Source organism: Papilio machaon, chromosome 6 (assembly GCF_912999745.1).
Source record: "Papilio machaon chromosome 6, ilPapMach1.1, whole genome shotgun sequence".
NCBI classification, from domain to species: Eukaryota; Metazoa; Arthropoda; class Insecta; order Lepidoptera; family Papilionidae; genus Papilio; species Papilio machaon.
This window is the reverse complement of record NC_059991.1, coordinates 2402432-2424941: the sequence shown is the minus strand read 5'-3', so window position 1 is coordinate 2424941 and position 22510 is coordinate 2402432. Positions and strand designations below refer to the sequence as shown.

The window sequence follows — 22510 nt, the reverse complement described above, 5'->3', positions numbered from 1 at the left end:
CTGCAGATTGTAATTTTGTATGTTTAGAACACATTTATCACTAAGTTCACAAAGTAAATGGAAAAATATTCAAAAAAAGATCAGTTCAGTTTCTTTATAATGGCTCTCCTTCAGCAGATTGGGCCAGTGTCGTGTGTTTATGCTTTTATTCTTGGTTTCCAAAAAAAAAAATCACCAATCTCAAATATTATGGATACAACACAACTTGTTACTTTGAAATTATGACAAGTGACAGACTGATTGTTGCAATTAATAAAAAATTTTTGTTCCATTTCATGACTTTTTTTACCAGGCTTTTCTATCAGGGTAAGTCTGTTGGATTATTTGTTTGTTCTGTTATTGTCATTCAAAAATCAAATATTTTTAGTGGCAGGTCTATGATTGTTAAAAATTCTTCGTATAAATATAGAATGATAAAATTCTCTGTAACTATTTTTCTACACGGATAAAAGTGTATTTTAGAGAGTCATGTATTATGTGAAAAGTAATAAAGTTGAGAAACAGTGAGTACAATATATATATATTCCATTTATTGGATGTGAAAGAAATGTCTAAAATTATTACAGAGAAGATGTGCATGTCATAATCTATATATATAAAAGAAAGTCGTGTTAGTTACACCATTTATAACTCAAGAACGGCTGAATCGATTTGACTGAAAATTGGTGGGCAGGTAGCTTAGAACCAGGAATAGGACATAGGATAATATTTACCCCGTTTTCTATTATTATTTTTTTATTTCGCGCGGACGGAGTCGCGGGAAAAAGCTAGTTGATGATAAAAATAAGCAGATGTGATAAATGTTAGTCACTATATTGTCTAGGATTTTCTAGTCTTGGGTTTTAGAAATTTTGCACGCTGTTTAGAATGTTACACACCCATCGTAATTTTTGTAGTCTTTTCTTTATTGTATGGCTTAATAAATTAACAAATTAAACTTTTTTATAATCCAACTCTTCTTTTTCAGATATTTCAATTTTAAAACTTAAACTGGTGCACTTTTTACAACCGTGCGTTGTAAAGGATTCTGATTTTTGGTAATGCTTAAAGAATCAAAAAAAAGGCTATAGTAACATGAAACCGCCTTCTGATACTTTTATTTGTCCTAGAAAAAGTATTTCGTTTTGCCCACGTAAGCTGGACAGTAATACACAAATCAAAACCATTTATCCTCAACAGTTTAAAATTTACAATGTGTGCAGTCCAGTTTTGCAACCCAAAGAAATAAAATTGCTTCAGAAATTATTAAAGTCCAGAGCCGTGTACGATGACACTAGGAATCAAGTTTGTGAAAGTCTGACTAGTATTAATGGTAAATGTGTGAAGAATCTGTCACCATGTGAAGCTCAAAAAATTAAAGCTATAGTCCAGTTTATTAACAATGTAGACAAAGGCTCTGCCATGCTACCCATAAAGGATCGTAAACAAACTTGTTGCAATGAAAAAACATCATGCACACGGCCTTGCTCACGAGAGAGGTCCGTTCGGTCACAGGAGCCGTGCGCGGAGGTCACTCCCGAAAAGCCACGCAAACAGACAAATGTATTTATAAAGCGAGTGGTCAAAAAATGTTGTAATAGAACTACGTGCGTGCAAGTTCAAGCAATAGAAAGTATTGACGACGATAGTCGTAGCGCTAAAGGTAAAAGCTCCTGTGATACTAAGGACATAATGAAATGTTTTCCCCTTGAAAAAGACCTGTTAAATAGTTTGCCCAAAGAATGTCGTAATTTTGTGAAAAGCTGTACGAAGCTAGATTGTACGAAAGGTAATGATTTAAAAATGCCATATATTGCAAGATGTTGTATCAAGAAAAAACTTTGTGATGAAAAACCACTCGTCCAAGTGAAGAGTAGCAAAAATATTGGATGTCAAAAGGAGATCACCTGCAGGAAGGCATCTCAAGCTAAAATATCTCTGTTTAAAAAAGGAACGCATACCGATCCTTTTCCAAAAGGAGGTTGTTGTGCTAAAGTTAAAGCCAAATTGAAACCGAAGCCTTGCATGAGTACTCGCTCTTTGAATTCAATTATAAATAGTACAGAAAAAATATGTGGGAAACAGTGTCCAAGAAAAGCTATTTTAAAGAAATGCGATGTATGTAAATGTAATAAAAAAACTCAAACCAAAAAAGTGGCAAAGAAAGATGTAAAACAAAACGCAAAAGGAAAAAACGCTAAGAAAAATGCGAGTTGTATAAAATTGAATGTCGAAGATAATAAAAAAGATAATACAAGTGCGATTGTGTGTGTTAAGATGTTCAAAGATGAGAGGAATCCAAATTGTAGTCCACCGAAAAGCGAAACCTTTAGACTTGATACATATCTTGATAAATCGCGCCCAGCGTGTCCTACAGCTGTTTATAAATGCCGAAAAAATAACACCAAACCGAAATGTCGCTCACAATCCTGTAATACTCTCGAAGAAAATCAATATACGTGCGTACCAACAAAAATGAAGAAACACAAAAAAGGAAAGTGTCCTGGAGAAAAATGTGGAACGTGTCCAGGGAAACATAAACACGAGTGTCCAGCAAAAGAAAAATGTGAGAAGAGGTGTTGTACAGCTAAAAAACATGAGACCTGTCCAGCAAAACCACCGAAATGCCAAGTCGTTCGAATTGGTTCTAATTTTAGTTTCCACATAGAATTTTATAAAAATAGAACGAAAGAACGACGGCCGACAAAATGCAATAAAAAAAGCTGCAAGAACAAAGGGTCCTTCACTAAATGTGAGCCACCGTTATGTAAAGCACATAAGTTTAAATCTGTTGCCACTACAACTAAACCGATGTGTTGTTCAGTATGTTACTGCATAAAAAAAAATCCCCAGAAGAGTAAACCCAAACCGCCCAAACCAGCCGCCCCAAGTTTTAACCCGACCTCTTGTTCAGTATGTTATTGTATAAAACCTGGGAAACGTAAACCTAAATCTAGCTGCTTGAAACCGACTTGCTGCTCAGTAAGTTATAGTGTTAAAACGAAACCTCGGAGGTGGAGATCCAAACCTGCCTGCCCCAATTACGAGAAAAGTTCAACTGTATGTGTTAATTATTCTGATAATTGTACGAAAGCGTTTTCACAAGAAAATATTGTAAATAATTGTTGTTATGAAAAAAACATTAAATATCAATGCAGAGTTTTACAGGCATATACACTTAAAAATATATTCAAAAGAAATAAACATAATCAAATAGCTAAAGACTTCGTTAGGAAATACATCGATAAAGATATTAACCCTGTGTTGCTAAAAAAAAATACTTGTGTTGAAACTAGCTGTTCAGTTTGTTCACCGAAGCCAAAGTCATTTTTTCGGACGGTGTGCTCGCCGTTTTTTCAAATAGAGGAGCCTCTTAACTTATATATAGTTAACAGGCTTTATCAGTTTTGTCTACAGCTTTACTTCTGTTTTATAATACAGATCAATAGCATTGCGAGCAAATTTTGTCAAATAGAACAACGCTTCGACTCTGATCTAAAAGTAACAGTAAAACAAACGAAAAACTTTATTTTTGAAACAGCTATGAATATTTTAGGTATTTTCATTTTGACCTTTATTAATTATTAATATATATATTTGTTTAATGTTTATTTACTAAATTTCAAGTTTATTTATTCTTACTTATCGTAAAAGTATCTCGCGATACGTTGTCCGTTTAATACCACATTTTTTTGATATAATTAGATTTCATATTAAATTTATTTCTTAGTTCAATGTTAATACAAATTTCATGAATTAAAGAAGTGTTTTTATATTAGGAGTTTGATACAATTTAAGACAGAATTAGTAATATTTACCGAACTATTAACACTAGAAGGGTTTGTGATTAAAATTCCAAATTATTTCCATTTTTATCGTACAATTAATATTAGTTGCAAGAACTTTTACGATACGTATGTTTTGTCTTACACTGTTTTGCAATCCACAAACAATTTTAATTATAATTGAGTTTGTTTTATATATAAAAATTAAACTTAATTTTTATAAACTTCATTTGAGTTTAATTTAAATTAGTTGTTTATCTAGAATTTTCTTTTAAATATCTATTGGTAATTGATTCATATTATTTTATAGTTGTTTGATAGGGATATAGTTGAAATTTAAGTGAAATCTGAAAACGCGTTTACTTATATTTTGTATAGCATTTTTCAATGTTCTTTTGACAGGTTTTATGTTTATACTTAATATTGTTTTTTTACTCTCTGTTTTCTATAACTTATCTAATGCAAATAAAGTTTTTGTTCAAACGTGGATTGCATACGGTGGACGTCTTTTTTATTTATTTATAATTTAAAATTAGGTTTATTTACTAATAATCTGAGAGACAAAGAATGTATTTGGCACAAAGGCAAAGCGGAACCTGAAGAAAATTTAATTCTTTTCAAAAAGTAGTCCCTCCTTAGCTCATTGATTTCATTAGGTTATTTTTAAGAGAATCATAAATCTTGAGTACCTAAATTAGATAACATAATACATGTAACATCGATTAATTGGGCTGATATTGCAACATAGATTATTTAACACGTAACGATCTATGAGTTTACCTGAATCTGTACTAATAATAAACTTTAAATGAAGTTGGGTAATTTTTGGACAAACTCGTTTTTCGGAGACTATAGCTGTACTAACAATAAACTTTAAATGGAGTATGGAGTTGGGTCATGTTTTGGACAATCACTTGTTTTTCTGAGACTATAGGTAAGTTTTGTTAGCCGACTTATTCTATAAGTCTCTTAATATATAAGGCATGGCGAATTGACCATGCCAGTTGGCGTCTTCATTTATGTATAAAAGTCTCTGGTTGCAGAAAGCAGAGGAACGCATACTTTATAAGGAATTAGTAGACTTTACACATTTGAGATTAAGGTTTGCACTTTTTGGCCTTAAATAGGCTACTTTAAGGTCATGTAAGTTACTTCAGAAACAGACACTACGGAACTGTAACTAGAAAGATATTCCCTTTTTTAAACGGAATGCCGGCATGTGTTTAGGCAATGGAAACTGACATAAGAGATGACTTACGGTCATTGAAAGCGGCTGCGCAGAACACAGAGAGGACATTGTAACTGGCGCCTTTAACACAAATAGAATTACATACAGGTGACGGCCTACAAACCATCATTAGCTACATCTGAATCTGCCTAGGTATTTGGATAATCGCATACGCAATACGTTGCCGGTGCTGTTTAACGTGTCCAACTTAATCATTTATCTTCATTGAATATGTAATATTTATTTATTTTTGTTGTGTGCCTCATATTTACTAGTTTTTAGTCTTTGAAATATCCTGAGGAAACTCTAAAAGATACTTTTCTTAATGTAATATATTTAAATTCTTTTTAAATAATAGAAATAAATGCGTATAAAAATCTTGAAGGAATATTATCTAAGTACTTCTCGTAACAAGATGAATTTCGAGTCCACTCTGCTTGATTGTCTACTTCGTGAGTGTTTCTAACAAACTTCTTTGGGGACGATCGTTGAAGCCTTTATTTGAATGAATACTAAAATAATAATTTTATATTGCTGTATATTATAATATAGAATATGTCAATCGTAAGAAAAATACGGTGCTTTAAATTCTTGTCACATCACAATCGAGAGAGTTCTATTCATCAAATCCACACGTGACCCGGTTTCAAAAGATGGCTACGAATCTACTATACTTTGTTCACGAGTTTTGATTTTTCTCAATAACGATGTTACCACACATAAAAAATAAAATCTTAAGTTTATTTGTAGTTTCGTGTTCTTGAATAGACTTGGGCGCACGCAAAGTAGTTTTCAGAAAACTTTATATACGTACCATTAGGTATTTTTTGTAATTTGGCTGAACATACTTAATAACAGTGGTAGATACTAGCAATAACAACATTTGTTGCTCGAATGGGCCAGCTCGCTCGGTAAAATACCACAACCTTACAGAAGACAAGCGTGAAGTAGAAGTAAATCCGCGTTTTGTTTGATGAATGTGCGTTCCGTAGTTTAGTGCGGGTTTAGTTTTAGTCCTCTTTCCCTTCCCATTCTTTTCGTATAAGGAAAAGATGGGAAGGGAAATGCTCTCTTAAAATATTATTTTTCCGTGCGTCTCTTTCTCCGTCAGTTAAAGGTAGGCTACGCATCTGTAATTGCGGATGTCTACGGGCAGCGGTTGCTTTGCCATTTCGACGAATTCAGGTGGCCGCTTCCTCGTTTCCCACTAATAATATACAAAAAAACTTCTATAATATTTGTTAATATTATTGTAGTGGACTGTATAAATGAAAGTTCTTCTTGATCGGAGATACTAACGCCTTTATTGCTCCCAAATGATTGGACCATTTGATAAGTAACAATAGCTATTTATACTAGTTCGCCGCGGCTCCAGCAAACGTAACCCTGTGCCGCACCGTTCTTTAGCGGGCTCAAGTTAAAACAACGCCGCGTCTTTCGGTGTAGGTTGACAAAGGATTTACAAAGAAACCCGCCCTTTAGCGGCCCGCTGTGGCGGCACAGGATAAACATTGAACCGACGCTAATTACTTGAACTGTTAAACGTGTTGCGATGCGAGTTCAAAGACGGCACGTGTAACATGCGTTGGTAACTACGTCGCCACCAATTATTGTAAATATAACATAATTGTAAAAAAAAATCTTTCGTATAATAACAATTTCCTTTAACAGGAATAAAGTTGAAGGCGTATCAAGTAGGTTTTCAATGTAGGCTTCCGCGCAACACTTCAATAGTTGAGGACACTTGAAAGAAAATCCTCTTTGATAAAATTTTACGATATTTTATATCTGTGAGTTTGATATTTTTATTTCTGTTTTTACAAGGACAATGAATAGCATAACAATATGTTTTTGAATAAAACCGATGATTACACAACATTGAGTTCACTTCTAATCTTTATTACGGTAGAAAAAATATGAAATATAATAAAAAAATTGTAACAAACCTATCTAAAATAAAACACTTTTAAAAGGATTATTACAAATAGACATGTTTGTATCATAATTAAAAAAAAACTTTCTACAGTAAAATACATAGACAATAAATGACATTGTCAGCCAGTGAAACGTGTAGATATTATTTCTCAATTCCAGTGAATTTGACTACAGTCACAATCTTTGGACCACTTTAGAAAACCTGAAAAAAAAAAAACAATACTAGCTGTACCTTATTATACATAGGCTTTTAAACGCTTTTTATTTTGTCATCAAATTGGAAAAGGACTACGTTTATGTATTGATGTCGAATTAGATACCGTCCCTTTAACGCAATGTGGTCCCGATTGCTAATAGAACGATCAATTAAGCTTGTCACGATTCGCTACTTGTATATCCATTGCGTCCTTTTCACGGCCGTTTGAGCATCCTCTACACACTCACTAATCACTGTAAGCGTTATTAATTAAACATGGTATTGACATATTGATTAGTATCGTTGCAAATGTGGTTATAACATTTAATTTTTATAAAAGAGCGGCCGTTTAAATCACTGAAATACCACGATAATTTCTGTGTATAAAAACTCGTAAGAGGACGCAGGAAAGGATCAAACGAGGTTTAGGCTAAGCGCCATCTGCGCCCGGCCATCTCAAGCCCGGTGAAACTGTAAATGCCTCTTCAAAGCAAACAGTGACTACTCAGTCACAAAAAAAAGCAGGAAAGGATATACAGAAAAAGGATATTCTCTCACGTTACATACCCGCCTAATCACTTCCCTTCCATCCTTTCCTTAGTATTTACTAAACTCTGCAAAGATTAATTAAGTCAAGCTCTGGAAATGTTACTATTTTAAATAATTTTTAACAGTATAAAATCGTCTCGCGTGTCTCACGAAGTTATGAATATAACGAGACCTCCAAATGTTGAGAACATACATTACAATTCCAACTCGCGCCGACAGAAGTTTTCGCTCTGTTTTACTTTTATTACGTCTTTAATGAAACCCAAACTTTACTCATGTTACATTGTACTCCCACAAAACTTTCCAAATTAAATCTGAAATTCCTTAAGGGCTTAGCAAATTTTTGTGTCAACCTTTATCAAGTAAAAAAAATTAAACAAAGAAAATAATACATACATTTCTCGTTGGTATTTAATATATTTTAAGGTGGGGGTCCAAAATGGACCCGGGAAGACTGCAACATATCGTGGTCTTATGTCGTAACACTTAGCAACGGGCAGAGTCCTGTACTGTGTAGTAAAGTACTGAGGGTTCCGGTGCGTTCCTCGGAGAACCAGGAACCTTCAATTGCGCTCTCGGCTAGTCACCGAGGGGGTTTTAGTGGGTCAAACCACACATAACCTCAACTTCCCACGGAAGGCAGGGTTTCTTTCGAAGATTCCCCCCCCTCCCGATAAAAAAAGGTATTTGGTAAATTGAAAGCTGCATAGTATAAGTACCTGTCTATAGTGCCCTATCTCTATTCCATCACCTGCTTTTACTATCTCCTGTTTAGTTTAGTATACTATCTTGTTCAAAGACTGTTGCTGCATTTTTATCTTTTCTCTCACACATTTTTTTCCCCAAGAGTGGGTACCAAAAAATGCAAAAAATAATTACATTTACTTAAGAACCCCTGTTAAACTGTTTACAGATATCGATAACTATTACATAAATCATTGAAAAACGTAATTCAGCGCAAAACATACATCATGAGTAGAGCAAAACGAGAATAACCAATAACGCGTTTTGGCAAAGATTAGTTTGCTGTTTTGTTATTAGTTTAGCAAACAATTGATTTTGTATTCATGTCTTAATTAAAATCTATAAATTAGTCGTCACTAAAATCTTAGGCCTTTCGTACATAATGGCAAAGTAAATCGTCGTAACTAATATTGTATGGTTGCGCCTCGAGAATCGTGTTGGGCGCGCTCTGTACACACAACGTTGAATCGTGTATTCGATCAATATAGGCATGGCGACTACATGTTGAAAATTGCAGTGACTTCTCACGACGATCTTAACAAACATGTTGCGAGCGACTGGTTTTGGGGATCCGTGCCTGTGTAGAAACCTCCATGACATTTGCGTAAGTCGATTAGCGACTAAAATCGCCAGGTTTAGAAAATTTATGTTGCCTTGTGTACGAAGGTCCTAACGCATAAATTAATATCGGTACACACATAACGCTTTGTAACATTTACTTCAATTAGATAAGTTTGTTTAGGGAAATCAATTTAAGCCGCGTCACACCAATATTAAATTAAGTTTATTATTAAGTTCGAATACATAATATACGTCGTTGTTCCGCAATTTAAGTTTTGATCAGCATATCAATAAAAGAAATGTCAATATTTTTTTAAGTGGGCATAAAATACAACGTTTATGTGATAATTAAACAACAACTTTAAATCTGTTATCAAATGCATGTACTTCGCAACAATATTGTTTTCATATTCTTTGTGAGGATGTTCTTAAACTTTGCAACTACAAGTGCTGACGCTGGAGCGAGCATTGTCAGACTTACATCCCTGAGGCGTTCAACTTTCCGCTTGAATGAAGATTGCAAGGAACTTCGAATTAATATCGCGCAAACAAATGAGATGGTGAGGTAATTAATCAATTTCTTTTAACTTAATCATGCAAAATTTAATATAATATATCATTTTTTGCTCATAAATTGTGGTATAATTATAGAAATAAAAAGTTGCCGAAACGCCAATTCAAAACGTTATTTTAAAGGGAATTAAGAAGCATGAGAGAGATAACGAGTTGTTTTAATACAACTATGTCGTCAATGGAAATCTCGAACAAAAGATATTGTCAACAGTCTGTAACCACAATAGTTGCTAATTCCACCATATTTATTTATCCGCTGAAAGTTACCTAACAATTCTAAATTACGATGTAAATCCATTTTAAACGTAAATCTCACCAGTGCGGCATACAGAGGACTTTTCCATTCGGTGACCGCACTAATTTCCTTTGAAACCTAGGTCTCCGGATTAATTCGACATTTGGGACGCCCGGACAATACGATGTGGCATTTAGTTTAATTTCGTCAGATAAGGGTTACTGTCTGTTGGGAAATTGGACAGTAATGCGATCTAAATAATAAATAATTACAATTATACTAAAAGATTTAAAGCTTTTGTTTTGGTTACTACATAAACTAATTACTAATTAAACTAGTTAAACTAATTACTTTTGGTTTCATTGTAGTAATTATTATATGGAAAAATAATTTACCTTAATCTTTATCTATATCTATATATATAAAAGAAAGTTGTGTTAGTTACACCATTTATAACTCAAGAACGGCTCAATCGATTTGACTGAAAATTGGTGGGCAGGTAGCTTAGAACCAGGAAAAGGACATAGGATAATTTTTATCCCGTTTTCTATTTTTTATTCCGCGCGGACGGAGTCGCGGGTAAAAGCTAGGGTATAATAATTTCTTTACAAATAAATTTAAAAGTGAGGATGTTTTATAAATCTCCCTCAGACTAACAAAATGCTAACGGGGTAATTATTTTTAACCGAATTGTTCTTGTATTTTGAGTATGAGAAAGAGGCTTTTCAAGTTATAAGTGAAATCTTGCAAATTGCTCGTATCAAATAATAGCAGAGTTAGTATTCAGAGCGGTTAATTCTACACAAACAGAGAGGGTTAATTTGTAGAGGACGCATTCAACAGAATTATTGCGGAGTGAGTGTATATAAAAAAAGCGTTAATTTCACATAATTATTAAAAGCATATCAAATACCTTTTTATATGTAATTATATCATTATTTAACTAGTAAGATTTTTTTATACCATAACGAGCAAACGGCCAACAATCTATATATATATAAAAGAAAGTCGTGTTAGTTACACTATTTATAACTCAAGAACGGCTGAATCGATTTGACTGAAAATTGGTGGGCAGGTAGCTTAGAACCAGGAAACGGACATAGAATAATTTTTACCCCGTTTTCTATTTTTTATTCCGCGCGGACGGAGTCGCGGGTAAAAGCTAGTTATTAATATTTTACTATAGTAGTCAAAAAAAATGACAAAACAAAGATTTTTTGTCATTTTTTTTGATATGTTTTTTTTTGAAAAAAATATTGTAAAGAGACAATAGAAATAGAATTTACAATTTAACTTGAAACGGGAAAAAATAATTAATTATAAAAAACAATCGAAATATTTTGTAACACAAAAGATTTTTCCAAAATGTTGGCGAAGAGGAAAAAGTACAACAAATGTTTATTGCAGACCTTAGGTTAGATAAGAAAAATTTTGCCCATAACTCTACGGTTTTGGTGGTTTTCCGACGTTAGTTGAGTATACTAGAAATTGATATATTGTTATTTTGTAAACGTCATCAAATAACGCAAAATCATCTGGATAAAATGTTTTTGCGTTTATATTCGTTGGAAATAAAAGTTTATTAAAAACTTTTAACTCACAGATGTAACAAAATTTTCATATTCATGATTACGAGTCTCCTTCAGTTTATCTCTCTAAAACAATTCACGAAATTTTATATTTCCCAACTTTTCAAATTTGCAATGCAAATTTTTTTAAATTTAAATATTTTTCTGTTATGTTGACAATTTTTTTTTTTGTAATACGTATAATGCTTTCATGTTAATTCTATTTTTATGGTTTACAAATCTATTCTATATTTTTAAATCATCACTAATTTAAATTTTAAAGGATTAAGAAAATCGAGCTTTATTATGATCACTTTAAGAAATTTCCGATAAAAATAAAGCATGTAATGTGTTCCATTTTTTTACCCTTTGAAATCAGACCTCCTTTCAACTTGGTTTACTTGTGATAAATGTATTTTCTGCTTCAAACATCCTTTTACTCGGAATGAATGTTTTTTACTTTCTAGGAAAACTTAAGGAGAAAAATAAATGCTTCAAACGGTTTCTATACTAAGAAATAATAAAAGAAACGATCAAACATATCCATTATGTGCAACGTTCAAATCTATTCGATCTAAAAGAAATCTTCTATTGTCATTACTAAGTAAATGTTCCTATAGTTTGGTTTACGTTTAATTTTTCTCAAATTCAGTTCACCCAGAAAGTAGTATTATATATTCTTTTCGTACTTTTTAGTTGTTTATGAGAAATAAGACGATCTGTTCGAAGTAATATTAATAAGGTTGAATTTCATTCTCTAACTATTGCTATAAAATTTTAACAGGCGCTTATAATTTTTGCGACAGTCTTATTTTGTGCACTATGTATTTATTACAAATTTATTACTTTAAAGTTCTGTACGATCAAAAGAAACTTGCTGTAAATTCAACCCTGGCACTAAGCTTAAACTTGTTTCATATCATTCCCCCTCAACGAAAGTTAAGTAAGCAGCTTAAATATTCTCTATTACGTTGGTTCAAAGTAAAGCTGTATCAAGTTATACCATTACTCCAGATAACTTAGAGTTCATCTAGATTCTACTTTAAAGTACGTTTTATAAATAAATGTATAGATTTAAAGTACTTCTATATTTTTAAGACTTATTTTATTCGGGTTTTCATTATTTAATTCTATTAAATAATTAAGTACAATGACTTAGCAAAGATGATTCGGGAAGGTTTTATTTGAATTATGATTTATAACAGAAATAACGTCGAGAATGCATTAGCTTTATAATTTAAAAGTAAAAATAGTTGTTGATGTCCGTTTTTGAGCTGGTAATTTGGTAATTATGACCAGACTATTGAGAGAAATTAATATATTTTTTTAATTAAATCGTTTGACAGAATTAATGATGGTTTTTTTTTTATAAAATCCTATTAAGACGTTCGATGTCACTCTCTCGTCCTGCAAGTTCACTTTATACGTAAGTCGTGAGACACTGAATTGAAAAAAAAATTGTAATTTATAAAAATTTTTGGAACGAAGTTCCTTATCGCGCGTTGTGAAAGGGGGCTAGACGGAAAAAATTCTTACGAAAAGTTGTCACGACACTTTTTGCTATATCACCATGGCAACGACGTGACAATATATAACGAAAATTCATAGAAATCAAATGTACTTCTTGTGACTTAAGTTTTTTATTCATAGAATAAACATTGGTTCCTTCACTAATTAATTGAAAGGAAGTTCGTTCCATCCGGGTGTCCCTTGACACCTCACAAGTTTTTTTGTATCTAATTTATATTGCCTATATTCGAAAATATTGATACTAGATTAGGCCGTGTACAAATAGTGACGGTAAAATTTTGTTAGAAATGATGGAACACATTCAATAGTGGAATGTAACAATATTTTAAATACTGTTAGAAAGTAATAATCCTTCTACTCTATAGCTACCGGAATTCCGTACAGTAGCAATTTCCTGCTAAAATCGTTGCAACGCCCTGATACATTCAACAAATTACTTTTTATAGCGGCCATTGAGAAAATGAGTGTAGAGTCAAATTCCTAACTTTACTATTGAACGGTGTACAGAGAACAGTCAACGACTATTATTTCGTATCCATTTGTAACTTGCCGTAGTTATATAAACGTGGTAAATTTAAGGCTTACGCAATTCGTACACAAGGCAACGTAAACGTCGAAACTAATATTGTATGGTTACGTCGCGAGATTCGCGTTGCGCGCGCTTCTTACATACAATGTTGAATCGTAGACGCAAGTCGTCTATTCGTTTAGTACAGGTATTGCAACTACATGTGGAACTATATAGACTTGCTTCGCGGTCTTGAAAATAGCAGCAACTTTTCTCACGACGATCGTGACAAACAGGTTGCGAGCGACTGTTTGTGGCGATGACAGACACAAAAGTCGTCGACGCGAACGACGACGTGTACGAACCTCTATGACAGTTTATTGCGTAAGACGCTTAGCGACTAAAATCGCTGGGTTTCGAAGATTTTCATCGACATGTGTACGAAGGGCCTTATGGTGACAAGTTGCTGTACCATATCCGATTTAAATAAATAGAAATAAAGTGAAATCGAATGTTAGTTTAATTTTGTTGTTCTGTGCAATATAGTTCAGGTTACATTTTAGTACTTACAATGTTAGGATATGAGATTACGCCGAGAACAGAGCGATATGGAGGCAGCTCGTCGACATATCGGTGAAAGCACTTCAAGATGAGCACGCAGAAGAAGTTAGGATATGTATTTAGCAAAGGTGAACAATCATCTTTTTAGGTCAGTTCCTGTAATATGCGGGATGCGGGCGCCTAACTGACTTTTATTGCAGGATATATTAATAAACATGTTATGTGAGAAGAAATATAAATTCATTTGTCCTTAGAAATTATTAAACTAATTTATTCGTCCTTTCCTATGTCGTCTTAAAGTTCGCCTGGCCTAAAACATAGTAGAGATTTTTGATAAGGAAAAGAACTACCCAATCAGTTAATAGAAAAACAAATATGGAGACCATTATGTGTTTTGTTTCGGCACTAACGTTAACTTAAGCAATCTCAGATAGGTTTTATTGCTTTTTGTTTTTTTAGTTTGTTATAAACATATTTATAGTGTATGCAATAAATTTGTTATAATACGAGGGAAGAGGAGCGAGGAAGTTAACAAATATTCCCGCTGGCTGTTTCGTCAGGGAACAAGATTTACGTACTAACTTCCACGCTAACGTATTTCCTGTGAATTATAGAGTCTGAACGGTGGTAACTTTCTGTGAATAAACTCTATAGTTTCAGATAAAAAAAAATATTTCGATGTTTTTTGTATGTATGGTTGCTAATCATTTGGTTTGTAAGGATTTATTCGTTGCTAGTACGACCGGTATCGGCTATTTGAATGTCCTGAACGATCGTTATGAATTATAAAAGCATTAAACACTGGTGTAACAATTTTGTAACAATGCCTTAATAAATTTAAAAAAAAAATTTGACACACACACACGGTGAAAGAATTTTTCAAATCGGTTTAATAGTTTCTTATTATAATATTATGTTATATATGTTACAATACTGTGTTTTCATATAGTAGTTATTTACATGCTAAAATTTGAATTTGTTATATCTTAATAATATTATAAATGCGAATGTATTGATATATGGATGGAAGTTTGTTAGAAGTGTCTCCAAAACGGCTCATCTGATCTCGCTGAAATTTGGTGTAGATGTAAAACAGAGGCTGGAAGGACACGTAAGCAACTAGTTAAGTTTTTTAATTCTGCGCAGACGGAGTCGCGGGCAACAGCTAGTTTATTCATATATATTATAGTATCTAGTACATATTCCTTCCTGTCTTGATAAATAATGTTCTAGTTTCGGTCCCAGATCGTAAGAAAAGAGGAACGTATGCAGTGAAATGTACGAAATGTGCAGTTAATGTCGCTTGAATGGTTTATGAGTTTCCTCGTTGTGGGCCGCCACTGATAAAGTCACTTAATAGCAGTAATTGCTATGCTCACTCTGACGACATATTTAGGTTATAATACGATAGTTTATAATTAAACCTGTAGCAAGAAAATTAAGCAATTATAACAAGATCACTTTAAGAAATACATTAATTTATCTACATATGAAGATATTATTATAGTAATGATAGGTTGATGAATGATGATAAAGAGTATGTTATGAAAAATAAGTCGCTTTTCAAGATTATAAAAATAAAACCAAATAGTATTAAATAAAATTAAGTATCAATTAATCTACCAAAATACTTAAAGTTAACCATACTTAAACAATTAATTGTCGTTTTACGGCAATCTAAATTAATAGTCCAAAAGCTCTAGACAAATAAGAAAGGACGGCATATGCACAAAGTGCAATAATGGTGCCTACACACTGTCCCAATTTCACCGCAGTTCCAGTAATGTTAGTTTCACACAGAGCACATATATAGACAGTAACAACAGGTACAGTTCACAACAACAAAACTGTTCTCTCCTGTCTCGCCGCGTTATGCGTTCAAACAATAGCAGTACTGCATTGTCTTCTGCTCTGCTTCAGTGTTCTGTCTACGGGTGAATCTAACATAATGGTGTCAATACACTGTCTGAATATGGCCGCAGGCGCCGTAACGACGTAGCGAGCGTCCAGCCGGTTGTGATAATTACACGATTCTAACTCGCTACACAAACGACGTACAGATTCCTACCAGTATTGTAGATATTAAAGTTGCTACATACGATGTACATCAAGACACATAATAAGTCTAAAATCAAACCTAACTTGGGTAAATATATTAGACACGAAAAGGTCTTTATAATGCTTTAAGATCTGGCTATCAAAATTGGCACATTTTTTGTTAACTGACACAAACTTGCCAAGATTCTTTGCCAAAGAAATATTACCAAGAATAATATTGTTCTGTAATCTAAAGATAAAACATTAGGATTTGGGAATTTAAGCTTTACAATCCTAATATTAATTTGTTTTTCATGTAATAACTAGATGTATATAATAACAGTAAATGCTTTATTACATCTTAGTACTAATATATTTCGTTGATTAAAATAATCCGGACGTCGCTGCCGGTCTTAATATATTTGTCAATTTATTACAACTGATGCGACACTCGTAAATCGTGAACATTCCACGCTACATTAGCTTCATTTCCACGTCGCTTTACGTCGACCCCCTCTATTCAATTTTGAAGGAAAACAAACACATATTTCATTGTATTACTGGAAATATGTAATGAAACGTTTATCAATCAAAATCATTCGCTGAAATAAAACTTTTTAAGAAAGTCCCATTTTGTAGTATAATATGGACTTTTACAATAAAATATTTAGTGTATAATGGAAAACATAACTTGTAACTATTACTGACATACGAATTGTCATCCTTATTGTTATCTATATATATAAAAGAAAGTGTTACGTGTTAGTGACACTATTTATAACTCAAGAACGGCTGAATCGATTTGACTGAAAATTGGTGGGCAGGTAGCTTAGAACCAGGAAAAAGACATAGGATAATTTTTACCCCGTTTTCTATTTTTTATTCCGCGCGGACGGAGTCACGGGTAAAAGCTAGTTTATAATAAAAATACAAATAACAATAAAGTACATAAACTTATGATTCGATAGTAAACCTTACCGTAGGTTTCTAAGACCAAAATCTCTGTATAAAACATATCGTCATCCCTGTCATTATCTTTTAAAACACAGAAATAGCAATATGTTTTAAACGGAGATTTTAAACTCAGAAACCCACAGTTTCATTGTTTAACGTAGTGACAAATGCATAGAAGCGGACTGGCTCGTGCCAAAACAAAATGAGCAGATTAACATTCAAAGGAGGTCTCCAACAGTTATTATGCTTGTTCAATTTCATGGAAAGCGATTCACTCTGTACACTTTGATATTAACTGTAGCCTATGTCTAGACGTCTTTACATCTTCACTAGTTATTTTAATTGACAATTACGTGACTTTACTTCTTTATTATTCATGCTTTTGTTGGTTATTAAAACAAACTATATCATACTGTTTCAGGAATGCCCCATAACAGAAAAAAAACATATAAATAGTTTATAAAATTAAAACTAAAACTACGTTACTAGCTTGTAAAAAAGAGTCATACAAAAAGCAATTAAAACACAATTTCCCCTGAAACATAATAACAAGGGCTGACCACACTGACCTATCATTACAATTTTGTTTAGATTAACTCTAATAACCCTTTTAAACTTTACCCAGTCTATTCACCCTATATTACCAATTTTGATTTAATTTTATTAAATAGTGATTATTTTATCTATAAATGGTTAATTTAAATAAGTGAACTATTGAAATTATCTGTTTCAACGCGTCGAGAACAGGTAAACAATTAACGTTTTTTTTACATTTGCTTAATTGTTCCGATGCGCTATTACCCATAGGAGTTCAAGTAATGATAGAAAAGGCACGATGATTAAATTAAAACCTAGTGCATTTTCAGATGAATATTATAACGAAAGCAAACTGAGTTCCGTCTTTTACAAAGGTAGTATATTAAATTTGTTGAGGAAATAAGATTGTTGATAGACAGCACCAGTTCAAAGCGGGAACTAAGATGCTTACCAAGTTTCCACAAGCTTCTTAGCTGACGGCCATTTTAATACCATGTAGAAATGTTTTTGTGTTCTCAATATTTCAATTTGATCTATCTACGGAGTTTTAAAGTATGATTTTTATAAATAGACAAATTCGTTTTAGTAATTGACAAACCTAAAATTATCAGTCACCGCAGTTAGTATTTGATTTTTGTTTTCGAACGTATAAATAAAATACTTCAGATAGATGGGAGATTCAATTTATTCCACTGGACACGATTCACACACAGTAATATTCTTAGTCTGCACAATTTTCGGAGTCAAAAGGCCCCGATTCGACTAAACATCACCCGTTCGGCAAGAAGATAGCATAAAGTTCTCTTAATGTTAACATTATTCAAGATCTGATATCAGAAATGATAACCAAAAAATCAACATAAAGTTAACATAAAGTTAACATAAAGCTCTCTTATGAGCCATCTAGCGCCATCTTTTAGAGATCATTAAAAAGATATCAGAAAGATTAACGTTTTTATGTTAAAATTAAGAGGCTAGTGTAAAATTAAAATCGACATGGTAAATAGGTTTAATTATTGTTTATTTGATAACACAATGAATAATAACGATATGACATACCAATATAAATAATCTTATTATTAAAATTATAAATACTTTTACGGCTCAAGTAATGATATAGGAGTTTTAAATGTTGGTGGTGGTTGCTGATCCTTTTGGCTCACGTACGTGGCAGGTGGCATTGGTATATTATTTATTCCGCTATCTGAAAATAAAGTGTTTTATTAATAAGGAACAAAGTAATTATATATAATTGAACAACTTTATTTGTTACATACCTTCATTATCAGAAGAACTTGACGATATTATCCTCTTTCTACTTTTAGTTTCTTACTTTTACATCTTGTGTTGAATCCTAAAAAAATATCAAATTAGAAATTGAAAATATTCATTAAATTTTAGCGCATTCTAAATTTTATCAGACACTTTTACAAAGACGATGCTGATAAGTTTTTTTTTATTATGTATGAATGTATGAATTAAATGAACAAAATTGTATACAAATGTTTAAAGTTAGAAATATTTTAAAAAGTAAAATATTTAAACTGCATTTAATTAAAATAGCGACGAGCATCGTCTTACAACAATTTTAAATAATTTAATTAGTTATAAAATATAAAAAAATGTGTTTATAACCTATATTCATACTTACAAGTTTATTTGTTCGGCAATTAAATTCTTGATAACTAACTGAATAATAAGAATCACAAATACTATTAATTATAGTTTCAACCAGTATGTTAAGTCAAAAATATTACGTTTATGTTGTAATAATTGAATAAAACCACTTAGCAATGCCGAACGAATTACGATGCAGTTCACGCTTGTCAACAATCACTCTTTAATGGATGAGTGAGAGGTCCGTATAGAACAAAATGGCCGCTGTTGTCGCGAAAAGTACTAACAATTCAATTTTTCGTATATTTCAATTTCGAATTATTTTTGAATTGAACACCAAATTTATTTTTGAAAAAGTAACTAGAATTGTTTTTTAAAAATGATTATTAAGGAAATTCAATAAATCTGAAATTTTTTTAAAGTTTTATTAACAAAAAAATATGATCTCGAAGTCATCATTTAGTTATCATTGAGATTGCTTTAAAATGACATCGACAAAAAGTTATCGAAAAGACAACATTTTGCTGAGCTCTAAAAGTCAACATGTTTCAGACAACATTATGTCATCTTTCTGACTTTTATGCCGAACGGGCATCTTTTATATTTTTTTCTCCCACCTCCTCAATCCTACCCTCAACATAATTTATTCAGTGTTGCTATTATAATGTCTTAATATTACATTGAAAATATTAGAATTCTTTAGATTATCTTGTTTATACAATTTTAAATATTGAATTGCTTATCAATAATTACTTAAACCTAACAAACGCTCACTTTAACTTTTCACCGACTTTTATCGAAGTTTCTCACATCAATTCAATTAGGATTGTTAATTTGAAAGAAGAGAAAATGCAGACGCTTGTAAAAAGTTTCGTTGAGGCGAAAAAAAAAAAACATTAAATCCAAATAAACTTTGTTGGTTTTCAGAAAAGCTAACAACTTTACGGAATCCCTCCTAAATCTTTGTTTTCCAACTTAGAACAATCTTAACTTGTGTGCCCTGTTCCGAAATACCAACTTTCAAATATATTTCCACGTTAAAACTACTATAAATTTTATTTCAAATTCTATTTTCTTTTAAATTCAGTTTAAAAATAAAATTAAGACATTACGACTTTGAACAAGAAATTATTGTGAATAAATGTGGCTACAAGGGTAAAGGAAATCTGAAGAAGCTATGATAATAATAGAACTGAGATATGATATCTGATGGAGGTGTTCGAAACATGTTTGTGCCGACTTTCCACAGATTAAAGATCAAGAATTGATGTAGTTTGGGAGGCAATAATGACGACTGTGATTCAAAAAGATTGACGGAAATTGAAAAATTGATTGTTGAAAGATTAAACTACGACAATAATGTAAGATACCGCCGGTAAAAGTTAGTATTCAATTAAAATTGATACGAGAATATATTAGAGTCAGTGGGCACGTTTATATCGACTCTCATTTAACATCAGGGGACTCAAACCAATCTGTATTCACAAATACATTTATCAATTCACAAATATTTTGACTGTTGTCAACTACATATTTCACGAGAGATTTTTGAATGGAAACGTTTTGTTAACCACATCGAGATCGAAAATGTTTAAATTTACTGAGTTGAATACAACGAGAAAGTAATTATCAATGGTTAATCGACTAATAGTCACTCTAGAGGTCCTACTTTTTATTAATCTGTGTAGGCTTCTCTAGCTAAAGTTTGAAGAGGTGGCACTTAAGACAATTGAATGATATTTTTTCGTTAAAAGCGTAATTTAAAAATTCTAAGAGTAACAAAATTTTAGTATCAACTTAGTGAATGGACTGAAATTATGAAAGCAAACGTGATTTAAAATTATTAATATACTAAATTTTCTAATAAAAATTTAAGAATTTAAATCTAGAGCTATTGGATAAAATTGTAGCGTAGAATTTTATGAAGTGGAAACTAGTTTTAGTGCTTTATTTCCATTTCTCCACGGCATTTCAATTTCCCGCTTATTGGAAAAAATGTATAATCATGTACTATTTTACTATTATAATTTTTTTACTTTTTTATAAGTATTCGATAAATAAAAATAATATACAATTATTTTTAAACTGTTGTTTTTAATAATTCGTTGTTTTAAGTCCACAATTATTCTGTACTCGTATACATGATTTATAGTTCAATACATAATATTTTACTCTGGTATAACTTAAAAATGTTGCCTTTAGTGTGTGCATGTGTGTGTTTACAAGCTAACAACTACATATATATTTTCATGTTTATTTTTAATTAGCGTTTTTTATTTGCCACTCAATTATAAAGTTATTCTTACATACTGTTATAAAGCACGACAGCACATTTTTGTTAGAAATATACTAAGAAGCGAATTTAATTAATAACTTAAGTAAGTATTTGTCTTATGTTTGTTATGACCCAAAATTAGATGACAAGATGTAATGCTAATAGATATGAGTGAGTGCTAAGTCTCAGATGAAGATGACGAGGTCGAGCGAAGGAAAGCCGACCCTACCACCGTGTGAGATACTAGCTAGGCAGAGAGAGAGAAAGAGAGTATTGGAACGAAGTTCCTTATCGCGCGTTGTGAAAGGGGGCTAGACGGAAAAAATTCTTACGAAAAGTTGTCACGACACTTTTTGCTACAGACGAATGAGCGCTACTTCACCATGGCAACGACGTGACAATATATAACGAAAATTCATAGAAATAAAATGTACTTCTTGTGAAGACTTAAGTTTTTTATTCATAGAATAATCATTGGTTCCTTCACTAATTAATTGAAAGGAACTTCGTTCCATCCGGGTGTCCCTTGGCACCTCTCAAGTTTTTTTGACTTATGTGTATTTTGTTCTTACTTCCTATGATATTTTTAAATCAACATTAATTTTTAATTTACCGGGGTTTTTTTTATATGTAAGTGTAAATCAAGTTTCTGGAATAAATATATACAATGAAAGTGAAATCTCTATTACCATAATTAAAGTTGAATATGAAATAGTTATAAAAATAAAAGTATAAATGATTGCTTACGGTTTACAACTCTCACTTTCTATGTAAGCAACCGTAACGCACGTAGTTAATTTAAAATGTATAATTTAACATTCTGTCGTCCGTGACTCCGTCCGTGCGGGATTAAAAAACAACTTAATTAGTAGCCTATGGGTTCTTCCAGAATATTTTCAACACCTGTGCCAAATTTTATCGAGTTGAGCCGTTCTGGTGATCCCTTCTAATAAACATCTGTCCTTACATCTATACTTTTGCATTTATAATATACTAGCTGTCGCCCGCGACTCCGTCCGAGCGGAATTTAAAAAACTTATTAAGTATCCTATGTGTTCTTTTACACTATGTTCTACATCTGTGCAAAATTTCATTAAGATCAGTTGTGTCGTTCCGGAGATACCCTCAAACAAACATC

The 22510-nt window shown here is 32.1% G+C and overlaps 1 protein-coding gene and 1 long non-coding RNA gene across 2 annotated transcripts; one reads left to right on the top strand and one right to left on the bottom strand.

The window, feature by feature from the left end:
• Positions 1-431: 431 nt before the first annotated feature.
• LOC123721083 lies at positions 432-5145 on the top strand. The gene is made up of 3 exons (XM_045678391.1): positions 432-503; positions 968-2961; positions 5101-5145. The coding sequence occupies exons 2-3, from the start codon at positions 1075-1077 to the stop codon at positions 5143-5145; spliced, it is 1932 nt and encodes a 643-aa protein (XP_045534347.1). The 5' UTR covers positions 432-503; positions 968-1074.
• Positions 5146-18556: 13411 nt separating this feature from the next.
• Positions 18557-19167, bottom strand: LOC123721101. Its single transcript, XR_006756145.1, has 3 exons — positions 19132-19167; positions 18758-18834; positions 18557-18684 (listed from the first exon to the last, which is right to left on the bottom strand). It is a non-coding gene; the product is annotated as an uncharacterized LOC123721101 (long non-coding RNA).
• Positions 19168-22510: the final 3343 nt, after the last annotated feature.